General features: G+C 29.7%; 1 protein-coding gene across 1 annotated transcript; it reads right to left on the bottom strand.

The window, feature by feature from the left end:
* Positions 1-1,798: 1,798 nt before the first annotated feature.
* On the bottom strand, positions 1,799-5,534 carry LOC107059039 (amino acid transporter ANT1-like). Its single transcript, XM_015305420.1, is given in 5 exon segments — positions 1,799-2,424; positions 3,933-4,477; positions 4,480-4,539; positions 5,163-5,189; positions 5,432-5,534. Coding segments are annotated over 5 exon segments (1,242 nt in total). The 3' UTR covers positions 1,799-1,917.
* Positions 5,535-17,757: the final 12,223 nt, after the last annotated feature.

Genomic DNA, 17,757 nt, shown 5'->3' with positions numbered 1-17,757 from the left:
CGTTGGAAAGATCTCTCCAAGGGATTTCCAAAAATATGAAGAGCTGCTCCTAAATCCTCCTGAGATAGGAGTTATGGCCGTTTGAAAATGGCCAAAACTCACTTTCTTAACTTAGACAAAATTTCCAGATTTCCTTATTCTTTCCAAAAATCAATATTTTTATATTTTAAACTCTTTATAGTCATTTCTAGGTGCGAGATGTTACATTTAAGGTTAGAAAATTTGAGAACATTATATGAGCTCTACCTTCCCGGTTCAGAAGGCACGGAGGATATTTTCAAAAGGTTTCCTAATCTTCAAAACCTTGAAGTCTATATCGAACAACTACCAGATTGTTCAGCAGAGAAGATTTGTTTTCCAAGATTGGATGTCCTTAATGAACTTGAACAACTCCGTTTATCTTCTTCTTCTTCTTCGGATTCATTCCATGAATATACACACGACTTCCCTTTGAGCTTGAAGAAAATGAGGTTGCAATGGCTCGCTCTGTCATCCGATTCATTGTCAAAAATTGCTAGACTACCCAACCTTCAAGAACTAAGTCTAGAAGACGCAATCATCGAGGAGGGGAAAGAATGGAACATGGAAGATGTCACCTTCCAGAATCTCAAATCTCTAACATTGGTTAGGGTGGAATTTTCTGAATGGCAGGTTGATGCAGAGAAATCATTTTTCGTGGTCGAGAAACTAATTATATAAGTAGATGTGATAAGCTTATGGACATCTCATACAGTTTTGGAGATATTGCGTCATTAGAGCTTATCAAAGTATTGTTCAGCCCTCAGCTTAAAGAGTCGATCTTCAATATTAAGGAATATGTTGAAGAAATATCCGGAGAAGACAAGCTTGACATATTCTTCTTTGGTTGAGGTATGCTTCATTAACTTCTTTCCTACATTAAAATTTTCTTTTAGAACATTATATTGTGGTTAATAACTGTTTATCAATACTTGTGTTCTTTATTATAACAGATGAGATATTGTATGCGTACTGCTTGCTTTCCATTACCATGAGATCTGATGTATTATTAGATTCTTCTCAAGTGTGCGACTTGAAATTGGTGCACATAATGCATAGATAGACACCTCTTCATCTGAGAACTAAGCACTCCAACTTTTAGGATGTACATCTAGAAACCTTAACTCGTCTCCATTGTGTCAGTTGAACACTCCAACGATCATCTACACACCTTCAATACTATATGTTCATGTTAGTGTCGGGTGTTCACGAGCCATAGTGATGACGAGTTGAGATTTCTAGATGTGCATTCTTGAAGTTGGAATGTTTTGTTGTTTGTAAAAGTAAGTAGAATGTGACAACTTGGGAATGAATGAATGAAAAGGGAACATAACTAGACATGAATTTCAATTAGTATCATGATTCATGACAAAGTTTCAATTACAACTTATGATTATTGATTGAGGACTAGTATGTACTGTAGTTTTTATTTTACATATATAGGTTTATAACGTTATTTTGTTGTTGTTACGATTTTTTTTTCTTGAATGTTTTGTAATGCTTCCTTTCTTTTGTATGTTCCTTATAGTAAAGTCACAAAATTATTGATTGTCACATTAAAGTAACTGAACTTTACCCAATATAACAGTGAAGTCACTAGGCTTTGAATTTAACTTGCTTAGCAGAAAATAGAAGTTATGCAAATTGATTCGCTAATTGAATTTGTGCACACAATATTTGATTGCTTTGGGAATATTTGGTTTGTAATATTTATTGATATTTCAAAAAAAAGAAAAAGAGGGGTCAAGTTGAGCGGTTTAGGCTACCAACTATTATTTAGCCCATCTTGAGTCAGCTCATTATATTCCAAATAAACTTAGGACATGATTGAGCAACGACCCATTGATTAAGTCCATTCTGATCCATCCAAATTATGTCCAAACCGTTCTTTCGTCACCCCTACACATGACTAATAATGTTTTTCAAAGAAGTGTAAGTTCCAGATATGGCAACTGAAGAGCCAAAAACTAAAATCATCCAAATAAACACAACTTCCGAATATGAAGGCTTCTTGATCTTGAGGTAGCATAGGCATGGTAACAATATTGACACGGTAACGCCCAAAAGTACTCCCGTAAATGTCATGACATATCCAAAAAATGGAACGGTTAACGCCACAATGACCGTGCTGATGACCAAAAATGTTCTGATGAAGTAGCTCACGATATATTTACTCTTTCGTAAAGGTAATTTATCTTCAATAGCCGTTGCAATTGGAGAGACGACAAGAGCATACTTTGTTATTGGATTAAAGATTGTCGTATATATTGCGATTTTCGAACTAATTTTCTCGGTAGGGAGATTTAATGTTATTTGTGACATTAAATTTTGTCCATACATTAAGTACCCCATAGTTGCCATTGATCCATAGGTAATGGTGCTTAATATAAAGCACACAAATAAAACCTGTTTGACAAAAAAGAAAAAAAAATTAAGTTATATACACGATGATCAAGTAAAATATGTTTATAACTAGGTAATTTACCCGCGCTTTGCGCGGTCATAAATAATAATTGCATTGAACTTGCAAATAATCCTTTAATAATATCCATACATTAAAAATAATGGAAAAAATTGGTTTAAAAAAAAAATATTAGCAGTATTCCAACATGAATTTGATTATTTGACATTATCACATAACTCAAGAACCTCTAATGAATGAATTATTTAGGAAATAATAAATCATTGGTTCTTTAATCAACATTAAAAGAAAAAATAAAGAAGAAAATAAGAATATATATATATATATATGTGTGTGTGTGTGTATATATTTATATATATGTGTGTGTTTATATATATATATATACACACACAAAGGTATTTCGTAAGAAAAAGAACACATTTAAGTTGCACATATTATACAATTGTGATATATGTCTCAGGAAAAAGTTCAATAAATTGTTAACAAATTCAAAAAAGAAATTATGCTTGAACATGAAAACATAAGTGAGAAATTAATCTATGTAAAAATAGATAATATGTAAGCTTATATATAGTCCTTTTAATTTGTAGAATTTTATACAGAATATCAAAACATGAATTCTTCGAACTGAGTACAATAATTATTTTTTGTACAATAAATATACCTACTATATGTGTATATGTTCAATATAACCAGAGACAATAACTTTGTAGAAACATAAAAAATAGAGTTTAAAACATGTACTCAAAAACAATAAATTAATATCATAAGAATAAATTAATGACTGTAAAAAAAATACCAGGATATGTAAAAATAGAATGAAATAGAAAGGAAAAGAATCTAGTCCACTGAAGAAAACTATTCCCCTCTAATACCCGAGGTTTAAAGAATTAGATCCTCTCAGGATGAAATGATTTTATTCACCAACGTATTGATATAAAAACAATGGTGTCAGTAAGCCACTCAACAAGAGCAAAGTACACGAATATTTAATTGTGCAAAAGAAGAAGAAGAAGTTCAGAATTTTCGTTGTTTTAAAATGACAGAAAATCCCTCTATTTATATATACAATAAAGGGTAGTGTGAACGAATGCTTATTGTCCCTTATCGGAAAGGTCACAACACTTTGGAAAAGTCACGATGCTTCGTAAAGGTCACAACCTTTTATAAAAGTCGCAACTCTTTATAAAAGTCACAACTCTTTGGACAAGTCACTACGCTCCGGGAAGGTTACAACCTTTCGTAAAAGTCGCAACTCTTCATAAAAGTCACAACTTCTCATGAAAGGGAAAAACTAGTTTTGAAAATAAATAAATTAATTAAAAGGAAATTCTTGTTTCTGGTGGCGCCACGTAGGCGGGCTTATGGTTCTCTTTTATTTATATATATATATATATGATTATTGGTGTAATATGACATGTCTAGTCAAACATTATCACATAAATTGAAACCGAAGTAATAATACATGTTTGTCAAAATAAGGTATTATTACCTTGGGAAATTGGCTCCTATCCTTCATGGAATTGCATATTGTTGGGAAAACAGCATGACCACAATAACAAAATGTATACATACTTATTGCACTTATCAATCCATCCCATCTCCAAATCACACCTTTTTCTTCAAATCCAATACCATCAATTGCACCAATCCAAAATATTGAAAAAACCAGAACAATTGAAGCCAAAACTCCACCAATAGAAACATAAGCCAATAAACTTAAGCTTTTCAACCATGTTGTTGGCAATATTACAATAGCAACTAATAAAACAAAAACTTCCCTTGCAACAATTTTAACACAACCAACATGAATTTTTGCATTTGGGAATAAATTTTGCAAGTTGTCACCTTCTAATATGAGGATTTCAATTGCAACAAAGTATAGTTCAAGATACAAAAAAATTGAAATCAAGATTCTTCCTTTGTTACCAAAAGCAAATTCACCAATATCAGGATATTTCTTAATTGATGGTGAAACACTCGTGCATTTTTGCAAAAGTAATCCTGTGTAACAACATATAATTGCTACCAAAAAAGTAGCATCAAACATAACCATCCTCCTTGTGAAAGTGCATAGGGTATTGATATTATTCCAATACCTATATGATAGAAAAATGAAAAAAATTAGCCTAAGTTTTATATATCGAGCTCGTAAATATTTATACAGTTAGGTCACTTGATTACAAATAAATTTATCTATGTGATAAGCATAGGTAAGATGATAGAAATAATAATCAGTAACATGTTACAACAGGTTAATTAAACAGTACTAATTAATGACGTAAAAAATGTTTACTTTATCGATGCATATAACTTCAATTAAACTATACAACAACATATTCTGTGAAATCCTACAAGTGGAATCTGGAGAGGGTATTTGGTGTACATGCAGCATTATCCCTATGCCTTATGAGGGTAGAGATGTTGTTTTCGCTAGACCCTTGACTAAAGTAAAGCATAACAAAGCAAGGACAAGAGAATACCAAGTTGCACCAATAAATTATAATAGGATAGTAAAAAAATGTTTACTCTGTCGATGCATATAACTTCAATTAAAGTACTATACAACAACATATTCAGTGAAATTCCATAAGTGGGGTTTGGAGAGGGTATTTGGTGTATATATGCAGCTTTATCCCTACCCTATGAAAGTAAAGAGGTTGTTTCGGATAGACCCTCGACTCCAGTAAAGCATAACAAAACAAAATAGAAAAGAGTATACCAGTACCACCAACAAATAATACAATAACTGAAACAAAGGAAATAACAGGTAAAAGTAACCAGTATAAGAAAGTAGGCGGAAAATACTGACAAGGGAAACTAGATAGCGCAATTACCTATTAGTCTTTTTACATTAAATCTCGACCTCCATTTTCTCCTATCTTGGATCATATATTCGATAACTAAGTGATTATGACTTATTTCTACTTTTGGATGTGTCATGAAAATAACAAAAAAAAAAAAAAAAAAAACAAATAATGAGATGTTTACCTGATAATGCATTAATACCGTTGAAACTTGTTCTAAAGAAAGAGGTTCCTTTACTAGGCTCCAGAATTTGTGTTTCAATACTCTCCACACTATGGGATTCCATATTTTTTGAGTGTGACAATTACTTCAAAATGCTAGTTTATATATTGGGTTTTGGCAGATTTGTCTAGAATAAAATAATTATTCTATCGGTATGTTTTTAGTTATTAATTCAAAACCCAATAACTAAAAAGCTAGATTTGATCTCAAACTCATATATCCACTATAGTAAGTGTGGATAACCACACAGGTGGCGGTTGACGTGCCTCCTGTGTGGTTCCACACTTACATATACATTCCTTTACTTTTTTTCTCCGTTTTAATTTGTTTGTCTTATTTTTAATTTTCTTATATATCTAAAAATTGTGTAAAAAATACTATAAATCATGCTAATTGACAACTTAATTGTTTAAAAAAAACCGTATAAAAATTGATTGGTTATAAAAAAAAAATTCGATTGATTCATAAAATTAATCTATCTATGTTACATATCCACTATTTATATATAAGTGTGGATAATCACACAGGTGGCGGTCGACGTGCCTTATTCACCTGTGTGGTTCCACACTTACATATTCATTCCCTTATTTTTTTTCTCCGTTTTAATTTGTTTGTCTTATTTTTAATTTTCTTATATATCTAAAAATTGCGTAAAAAATACTATAAATCACGCTAATTGACAACTTAATTATTTTTAAAAAAACGGATAAAAATTGATTGGTTATAAAAAAAATTCGATTGATTCATAAAATTAATCTATCTATGTCACATAAAATGGGACAAAAGAAGTATCATGTATTATTTTAATTTGGAAACTACGTGTATTATAAATCTCAATTATTTACTGACTCTTGAAATTCTATTTGTGCTACATATCTTGGGACAAGGAAAGTAACATACATTATTTAAAAATTACGTAAAAAGTACTGTAAGTTACAATAATTAACAATTTAAAATATTTTAAAATTATATCAAAATTTAATTGACTCTCTAAATTTTATCTATATCACATAAAGTGAGATAAAAAAAAATAATAGTTATCATGGGCACTTGTGTCTTATCTAGGGAGAGGTGTTTAGCCACTTGACTGTAAGGAGAAGGGGTGGAAAAAATATTTTTTAGCAGTAATTAATTAACGGCAATAGCTTAGTTGACGCTAAATATGCATTTTAATTAAAGGTACTTAGCTTTTTTTAAAAAATATTTCTAAAACTTATAGTGATATTAATTAGATCAACTAATACTAATAAAGACTTATCATTTTTTATTAATATGTATATTTATTTCTGATAAAATTAGATGTTTTAATGCAGTAATATATAGTTGATCAATTGTTTTAACTATTCGACTTTTGTAGTGAAATATTGAAAATTAATATGTAAATAATAGTTATCTATGTATATCCATCGAATAAAATACATTTTCTATCAATGTTATATAGTCTACAAAATATATACTACAGTCTACAAGTGCTTATATAAAGTAATAAGTTGAACTTTTTTTATTAAAATAATAACTCAATTTACACATGCATACACTTCCTACTTTAATTATAAAAAAAAGTAATTTGCATCCATTAACAAAGTCCTTTAGAATCTTATATAAAATTAAAGTCTCAATTAATATATGATTATTATTTTTGTCTAATTTTTTAATCAACCCACAGTTTTACACGAATCTTTATTATAATAGGAACATAATAAGATATAAAACTTGCTACTCTTGCACAAATGAAGAAGAAAATGTAACTCATATTTTTATGGAGTGTCCAGATGTAAAACATATATGGAATAAATATGGCATTATCATCACTGGACCAAACTTTCACAAAGAAATTCAAAAATTATGCTCATCAAGGCAGCACACTTCGCTAGGAAACTCGCAGATAGTTCCCACGGCTTGCCTAGTCCCGATAATTTTTGGAATATCTGGAAGAATAGAAACAATAAGCTCTTTAAAAATCAAAACATTAGTAAACTGTCCAGTACTCTACAAAATACCGACTCTCAGGTATTACTTAACACCTTAGAAAGTTCTAAACCAATACACTCACACATTTATTCGGATTGTAGGTCAATGCTCAGTGATGGGAGGATCAACAATAAAGCATATAATGAGGGAGGCTAATTCAGTAGCAGACATATTAGCGGAATATGGAAGGAAGACTATGGATCCAAATATGCATATGAACAAGTTGTTTGTTTTTGAAGCATCTCCTTCATTTACTTTAAAAGCTCTTAAAGGAGATGCGAATGAAACTATATATATCGTTTAGATCAGTTCCTTTTTGTATGGATGAACTTACTATTAAATAAATAAAATCTTTCCAATTTCAAAGCAAAAAAAAAAGTATATTATATTACTATAGTACTAAACTTTAACGTTAACATCAAGAATTGATTCTATCAATAAGGCACAATACATAAACCAATTGATTTGTATTATACTATACATTATGCTAGGTAGGATGTTCACGTCTATTTGTTTAATTTTACACAAATTTAAGTGTCTATTTATGCACATCTAAAATTAAAGGACATAAATACACTATAGCAAAAACAACTTTTAGCAGCAATAAATATTAACATTAATAAAGAGTGCTAAAGTCTTTACCGGCATTAGTTAAGTGTCATTAGAACCAAATGTCACTAAAGGCTTTAGGGACATATACAAAGAGTGTTAATTGCAGCTAAAAATACATATTTAGTGGCAATTAAAAATTAATTGCCGCTAATGATCATTTTTGATGCAGTGATATCAATTGAGATCAAGTTAAAAGTCAGGTTTTTATATTATATCTTCCTAAAACGTGAATCCAAAAGAATATACTTTGGAGAAAGGAAAATCCACATATAGATTTTTTGTGCAATTATTTTCAAGAATCAACAAATGGACAAAGAATAATTCAAAATCTCCAAAAAAAAAAAAAAAAAAAAAGGGGGGGATTTGTGAAACAAATTGTAATAAAAAAACACAAAAAAAAAAAAAAAAAAAAGCTCCTTACGTGAATGGCAATAATAATGCTGGTTAATCATTAAAAACAAATTATATTTTGGTTTGATATTTGATTCAAAATAGAATTCTTGGAAATTTTAATCTAAAAAAATTAGCCAAATGTTATTCATTTAGTAGTGGTCCTAAAAAGGTGAATATTTATAGAATATGACCTTTGGATTTAATTATCTTCTACGAGTAATTGTACATGTGATATAAATACTAAATGATTATATTTATTCTATTTACGAGATAGTGGCGAAACCAAAAAATCCTTTAATGGTATTCAAAATTTATGATATATATATGAAAAACATTTTTTTTTATCTATGTACTTTGTATAATTTTCTATATATATACATATTAAGATTTTTTTACTAGGGGTCCAACCCGAAAAACCCGCAAGATACACCTATGATTATTATTGTGATAAACAGATCTAGGAAAAAGTAATAATGGTAAAAAAAGGGTTGGTCTTGAACGCAAGTACGATAGAAATCCGGAGAAGCTTTTCCATTTAGTTAAAATCATCTAACAGATTCAGTTTACATCATTTTCGTAATTTCAATTACTTAAATAACTTGTAACACATTGGGAAAAAGGTCTGAAATATATCCGAAAATTGATCGAAATTGCTGTTACAATACCGAACTTTATGGAGGACCTTTTACCCCTACACTATTTAATAGTGTATTTTAAAGGTATATATGTGCCCACATGGACATCATAAATATTGCATTATTTTAAATAGAAATGTGTCCACGTGGGCACATATATACCTTTAAAATACACTTTTAAAAAGTGCAGGAGGTAAAAGGTCCTTCATAAAGTTTAGTATCGTAACAGCAATTCCGGCCAAAGTTGAAATATTTTTCAGCCTCTTTTCCTTAAAACATTTGATGATCAATTATTTTCCCATTTATGGGATTCTTACGTATACGGTATATGTATCGTTGAGGCAAATAGTTTGTAGCTAACGTGATATATTCATATACACTATTATATAATGTTTATATAACGTATAAACAATGTATCATTTTTTGCAACCTACTATGCTTGGCAGATATAATTTCACATGAGATGGAGTTCGACAGATATTTGTTACTTATATTTACCTTATTTATTTATTTTTCATATTTTAAATGAAGAATCCTTGTAGAATTGTTGTGAAATTAGTTTTAGCTGTAGAATTTGTTGAGAGTCGATGTCCTATTTGCACTTTGGGATAGAAATCCTATTAGGCGTAGAAGTTCAATTTGAAAGTCATGCCTTAAATGTTTGTTTATATAAGACTTTTGCCTAATATTTTAAAGGAAACAATCGTAAACCATATTTTTTCATAACTATAATGACATTGAAACCTTTGAATTTATGTCACACTAGTTCTAAGAACGTGTCTTGCACGTTTGATCTGTATTATTATATAAAATTTATATAGGCCTAACTTATGTATAGAAACATGTGTAATATCAACCCAATTAACTTTAAAAAAAATAAAAATATATTTGTTAATTATATTTACATTATTTATTTAGTTTTCATATTTTAAATGAAGAATCCTTGTAGAATTGTTGTGAAATTAGTTTTAGCTGTAGAATTTGTTGAGAGTCGATGTCCTATTTGCACTTTGGGATAGAAATCCTATTAGGCGTAGAAGTTCAATTTGAAAGTCATGCCTTAAATGTTTGTTTATATAAGACTTTTGCCTAATATTTTAAAGGAAACAATCGTAAACCATATTTTTTCATAACTATAATGACATTGAAACCTTTGAATTTATGTCACACTAGTTCTAAGAACGTGTCTTGCACGTTTGACCTTTATTATTATATAAAATTTATATAGGCCTAACTTATGTATAGAAACATGTGTAATATCAACCCAATTAACTTAAAAAAATTAATAAAATATATTTGTTACTTACATTTACATTATTATTATTTTTTGTCATATTTTAAATGAAGAATCCTTGTAGAATTGTTGTGAAATTAGTTTTAGCTGTAGAATTTGTTGAGAGTCGATGTCCTATTGCACTTTGGGATAGAAATCCTATTAGGCGTAGAAGTTCAATTTGAAAGTCATGCCTTACATGTTTGTTTATATAAGACTTTCGCCTAATATTTTAAAGGAAACAATCGTAATTCACATTTTTTCATAATTATAATGCCATTGAAACCTTTGAATTTATGTCACACTAGTTCTAAGAACGTGCCTTGCACGTTTGACCTTTATTATTTTATAAAATTTATATAGGCCTAACTTGTGTATAGAAACATGTGTAATATCAACCCAATTAACTTAAAAATAAATAAATATATATTTGTTACTTATATTTACATTTTTTTTCTTCATATTTTAAATGAAGAATCCTTGTAGAATTGTTGTGAAATTAATTTTAGCTGTAGAATTTGTTGAGAGTCGATGTCCTATTGCACTTTGGGGTAGAAATCCTATTAGGCGTAGAAGTTCAATTTGAAAGTCATGCCTTAAATGTTTGTTTTTTTGCCTAATATTTTAAAGGAAACAATCGTAATTCACATTTTTTCATAATTATAATGCCATTGAAACCTTTGAATTTATGTCACACTAGTTCTAAGAACGTGTCTTGCACGTCCAAAATTAATTCTGTTGAGGTTTGATCAATATGAAGATTATATACTAGCTTTATCTCGCTCAGTTAATTATTTTCTCTACAATGGAGAGGAGCACCAATGTAGAGTTTTTCCATGGTCCATTGGATATAACCCTAAGTAGGAAACGACGTTAGCTGTGGTTTGGAATTCTTTACCGAACTTATCTCCAGATTTGTTTGGAAAGAAGTCTCTGTTGTCTATAGCATCAGCAGTTGGGAAACCAATAGCTATAGATAAAGCTACTCAAATCAAGTCAAGACCTAGCACGGCTAGGGCCAAGGTTATACTTTATCTAATGGAAAAACTTCCAAATCGTATAAGGTTGCAGTTTGTGGATGGAAAATCTAGTAAGTTGATCGAGGTTTTTCACAAGATTGTATATGATAATCTACCTTTGTATTGCAATTATTGTAAGCACCAAGGTCATGATGAAGATAGTTGTCGTTTGATTTCGAAAAGAAATCAAAATAACAAACAAATTGATGATACCATTGAAGGTGCTTTAAAAAGGTACTACCAATAGTGAAAAGTATCAAGGCGATGCCAGAGAAATATTAAATGAAAAAAGAAAGATTGTAGATGTCGATCAAAGTAAGCTACTTCTTTAGATCGACAATTGGTTGCTTCCACTTCCGAGCAAAATTGTGTAGACTCAGTTGATACAAGTAATATTGGTGTTCAAACAACTACAGAAAACAAAGGTGATTGCAATAACCAACAGGCTGCTATTAATGAGGTGCAATCAAAAGAAGTTGGGGTGAATTTGATGTCTAATGCAACTAAAAATACAGGGGGAACACCAAGAGTTGGGGTTGATGCGCCGCGAGTTGATTCAGGGCAAAAATTAATGGATTCAGGACAAAAACTAATGGATACATCTGATGTTGAAAATGCTGAAAATTCTGGGCAGCATGTTTTGCAAGTTGCAAACGAGAATCCAACTAAAAACTGGACACTGGTTGCACACTAAAAATCAACTAGTAGTCGGATCATTTCCCCTACTAGTCAAAATAATTCTCCATGTAGTGAAAAGGGTCCGACTGAGAATTTTCATGACAGTGAGAAGAGGCAAGATACTAGTAATGCCTCAAGAGACCTATTATGTTCGAATATCTTTGATGCTTTATTGAAGACTACTGAAAAACAAGTAAGGTTAACAGAGAATAACAACGATTTGATCCAAGAAAAACAAGTCTCACCACCTGCTTTAAATAGTAAATTAAGTCCAGAAGCTTTCATAATTGTGCCTAAATGTGTGCTTGCAAAGAAGAATGAGTCAAGGGACTTAGTGTCATATACAATTGATTTGGGTGAGGATTCTCTTGATGAAGATGGAGTGGATGTGGGTGAGGATTCTCTTGATGAAGATGAGGAAGACAATATGTTGGACATTTGCTTTGATAGAGTGGCTAGGGAAGGGGATATATCACCTAGGCAACAAAGAAGTGGAAGCAACAAAAGCAAAAAGAAGACACATGGAAGGCAACATAGTTGGGACAGTAAAATGAATGAGGAGTTTGTTCCAAGGCACCTATCGATGCGACAAGCAAAGCAAAACCATTTGACAGTATCAATAGGTTCAACTAGATCTAATAAATCTATAAAGAATGTATGAATCATAAAGTGTTGTTGGATATGTTTGAAGAAGAAGACAAGAAAAAAATATTTCAAGTTACTTTTGATGGGCAATCAATCTTTTTTAATTCATGCTTTTGTAATAGAAAGTTTGAGGCTGGTAACTCAACTTTCTTCTTGATTGACATATTTTTACATTATTTAAGTATCATCATTTGTAATATCATCATGGAGTGTATTACAAACTCTGTGATGATCAAAAAATATTTAGTTCTCTCTAGCTTTTATTTTCTTCATGCTTGTTAGGTAGCAGCAGTTAGGTACTTCATTAGGATTAGTAAGGTAAGGACTAGCCCCCCTTGCTTGTACTTGTCCCTACTGATATTTTTTATGTTTAATAAAAGACCGCTAGAAACTGTCTAGTGGTAAATTTGCTTTTAATAAAAAAGTATAGAAACATGTGTAATATCAATCCAATTAACTTTTAAAAAATAATAAAATATATTTGTTACTTATATTTACATTTTTTTTTCATATTTTAAATGAAGAATCCTTGTAGAATTGTTGTGAAATTAGTTTTAGCTGTAGAATTTGTTGAGAGTCGATGTCCTATTGCACTTTGGGATAGAAATCCTATTAGGCGTAGAAGTTCAATTTGAAAGTAATGCCTTAAATGTTTGTTTATATAAGAATTTTGCCTAATATTTTAAAGGAAACAATCGTAAACTACGTTTTTTCATAACTATAATGCCATTGAAATCTTTGAATTTATGTCACACTAGTTCTAAGAACATGCCTTGCATGTATGACCTTTATTATTATATAAAATTTATATAGGCCTAACTTGTGTATAGAAACATGTGTAATATCAACCCAATTAACTTAAAATAAATAAAAATATATATTTGTTACTTATATGTACATTATTTTATTTTATTTTCATATTTTAAATGAAGAATCCTTGTAGAATTGTTGTGAAATTAATTTTAGTTGTATAATTGTTGAGAGTCGATGTCCTATTGCACTTTGGGATAGAAATCCTATTAGGCGTAGAAGTTCAATTTGAAAGTCATGCCTAAAATGTTTCTTTATATAAGACTTTTGCCTAATATTTTAAAGGAAACAATCGTAAATCACGTTTTTTCATAATTATAATGCCATTGAAACCTTTGAATTTATGTCACACTAGTTCTAAGAACGTGTCTTGCACGTTTGGTTGTACTTGTCCCTACTGATATTTTTTATGTTTAATAAAAGACCGCTAGAAACTGTCTAGTGGTAAATTTGCTTTTAATAAAAAAGTATAGAAACATGTGTAATATCAATCCAATTAACTTTTAAAAAATAATAAAATATATTTGTTACTTATATTTACATTTTTTTTTTCATATTTTAAATGAAGAATCCCTGTAGAATTGTTGTGAAATTAGTTTTAGCTGTAGAATTTGTTGAGAGTCGATGTCCTATTGCACTTTGGGATAGAAATCCTATTAGGCGTAGAAGTTCAATTTGAAAGTCATGCCTTAAATGTTTGTTTATATAAGACTTTTGCCTAATATTTTAAAGGAAACAATCGTAAACCATGTTTTTTTATAATTATAATGCCATTGAAACCTTTAAATTTATGTCACACTAGTTCTAATAACGTGCCTTGCACGTTTGACCTTTATTATTAGAGCAACTTTCATATATAGCAAATATAAAAATTATTTTTGTATGCTATAACTATAGTTTGCATAATTGCGCGTCATAGCAAACATAAATATGTATATTTCACTATATATATACAAAAAAAAATAGTTGTATAATCTACTTTGATATACATATACAAAAGATCAATTGTATAATCTGTGTTTGTATAAAGCAAGAAAAAGAGAAAGACAAAAGAAAAATGGGCTGGGGAAGATCGTATTTGTATAATCATAAGTGTATAGGACGAAAATATATGCATTTTTATTTGTATATACATTTTTCTTTCGCTTTATACAAACACAAACACAATGTATATAAAATCTAGAAAGGAAAAGTTGTTTGACTTCATAGGAGGTTCAAACGCTCCGTCTTCTTCTGGTGTGATGGCACGAGGAATTACCATTCGTTATGATCAACGTCTCTTTCTTTTGGATGAAAATTTTGTGGTGTTTAATCCAGAAAAGAAGAATCCTTATGTTAAACACCTCATCTCTCTGAAGGTGTATGATGGGATTAAGGATTGTCTTACCTACAAAAGTCACTACGCTCCGGGAAGGTCACAACCTTTCGTAAAAGTCGCAACTCTTCATAAAAGTCACAACTTCTCATGAAAGGGAAAGACTAGTTTTGAAAATAAATAAATAAATTAAAAGGAAATTCTTGTTTCTGGTGGCGCCACGTAGGCGGACTTATGGTTCTCTTTTATTTATATATATATATATATGATTATTGGTGTAATATGACATGTCTAGTCAAACAATATCACGTAAATTGAAACCGAAGTAATAATACATGTTTATCAAAATAAGATATTATTACCTTGGGAAATTGGCTCCTATCCTTTATGGAACTGCATATTGTTGGGAAAACAGCATGACCACAATAACAAAATGTATACATACTTATTGCACTTATCAATCCATCCCATCTCCAAATCACACCTTTTTCTTCAAATCCAATACCATCAATTGCACAAATCCAAAATATTGAAAAAACCAAAACAATTGAAGCCAAAACTCTACCAATAGAAACATAAGCCAATAAACCTAAACTTTTCAACCATGTTGTTGGCAATATTACAATAGCAACTAATAAAACAAAAACTTCCCTTGCAACAATTTTAACACAACCAACATGAATTTTTGCATTTGGGAATAAATTTTGCAAGTTGTCACCTTCTAATATGAGGATTTCAATTGCAACAAAGTATAGTTCAACTATTGTAATATTGCGAACAACATGGTTGAAAAGTTTAAGTTTATTGGCTTATGTTTCTATTGGTAGAGTTTTGGCTTCAATTGTTTGGTTTTCAATATTTTGGATTGATGGTATTGGATTTGAAGAAAAGGTGTGATTTGGAGATGGGATGGATTGATAGATAGCGTAATCCATAACTGAAGATGAGGAGATGTAGAGAATCCCAACTCAATCAACCTTTATTAAAAAACTTTAAGATGAAGAACAAATGCTTGAAGAAAAGTTAGACATCACTTGTTTAGACCTTACAATTCCAATTTTAGATAGGGGACTCCATAAAAGCAGCCCACCAAATTCTGGAGGATCCCAAATAGATATTCCCTTACTTTTTTTCTCCATTTTAATTTGTTTCTCTTATTTTTCATTTTCTTATATATCTAAAAATTGCGTAGAAAATACTATAAATCATGCTAATTGACGATTTAATTGTTTAAAAAAAACATATAAAAATTGATTGGTTATAAAAAAAAAATCGATTGATTCATAAAATTAATCTATCTGTCACATATCCACTACTTATATATAAGTGTGGATAACCACACAGGTGGTGGTCGACGTGCCTTCTTCACCTGTGTGGTTCCACACTTGCATATACATTCTCTTTTTTTTCTCCGTTTTAATTTGTTTGTCTTATTTTTAATTTTCTTATATATCTAAAAATTGCATAAAAATACTATAAATCATGCTAATTGACAACTTAATTGTTTTAAAAAAAACGTATAAAATTGATTGGTTATAAAAAAAATTCGATTGATTCATAAAATTAATCTATCTATGTCACATAAAATGGGACAAAAGAAGTATCATGTATTATTTTAATTTGGAAAGTACGTCATAAATACACTACAACAAAAACAACTTTTAGCAGCAATAAATATTGACATTAATAAAGAGTGCTAAAGTCTTTACCGGCATTAGTTAAGTATCATTAAAACCAAATGTCACTAAAGGCTTTAGGGACATATACAAAGAGTGCTAATTGCCGCTAAAAATACATATTTAGTGGCAATTAAAAATTAATTGTCGCTAATGATCATTTTTGATGCAGTGATATTAATTGAGATCAAGTTAAAAGTCAGGTTTTTATATTATATCTTCCTAAAACGTGAATCCAAAAGAATATACTTTGGAGAAAGGAAAATCCACATATAGATTCTTTGGGCAATTATTTTCAAGAATCAACAAATGGACAAAGAATAATTCAAAATCTCCAAAAGAAAAAAAAAAAAAAACTCCTTACGTGAATGGCAATAATAATGCTGGTTAATCATTAAAAACAAATTATATTTTGGTTTGATATTTGATTCAAAATAGAATTCTTGGAAATTTTAATCTAAAAAATTAGCCAAATGTTATTCATTTAGTAGTGGTCCTAAAAAGGTGAATATTTATAGAATATGACCTTTGGATTTAATTGTCTTCTAAGAGTAATTGTACATGTGATATAAATATTAAATGATTATATTAATTCTATTTACGAGACAGTGGCGAAACCAAAAATTCCTTTTAAGGGTATTCAAAATTTATGATATATATATGAAAAGTATTTTTTTTACTTATATACTTTGTATAATTTTTTATATATATTATGATTTTTTGACGAGGGATCCAACCCAAAAAACCCGCAAGATACACCTATGATTATTATTGTGATAAACAGATCTAGGAAACAATAATAATGGAAAAAAAAGGTTGGTCTTGAACGCAAGTAGGATAAAATCCGGAGAAGCTTTGCCATTTAGTTAGAATCATCTAACAGATTCAGTTTACATCATTTTAGTAAATTTCAATTACTTAAATAACTTGTAATACATTTGATGATCGATTATTTTCCCATTTATGGGATTCTTACGTATACGGTATATGTATCGTTGAGGCAAATAGTTTGTAGCTAACGTGATATATTCATATACACTATTATATAATGTTATATAACATATAAACAATGTATCATTTTTTGCAACCTACTATGATTGGCAGATATAATTTCACATGAGATGGAGTTCGACAGATATTTGTTACTTATATTTACATTATTATTATTTATTTATTTTCATATTTTAAATGAAGAATCCTTGTAGAATTGTTGTGAAATTAGTTTTAGCTGTAGAATTTGTTGAGAGTCGATGTCCTATT

Source organism: Solanum tuberosum, unplaced genomic scaffold, assembly GCF_000226075.1.
Source record: "Solanum tuberosum cultivar DM 1-3 516 R44 unplaced genomic scaffold, SolTub_3.0 scf00783, whole genome shotgun sequence".
Classification (NCBI taxonomy): Eukaryota; Viridiplantae; Streptophyta; class Magnoliopsida; order Solanales; family Solanaceae; genus Solanum; species Solanum tuberosum.
The sequence above is the reverse complement of the archived record's forward strand: the minus strand, read 5'-3'. Positions and strand labels throughout refer to the sequence as shown.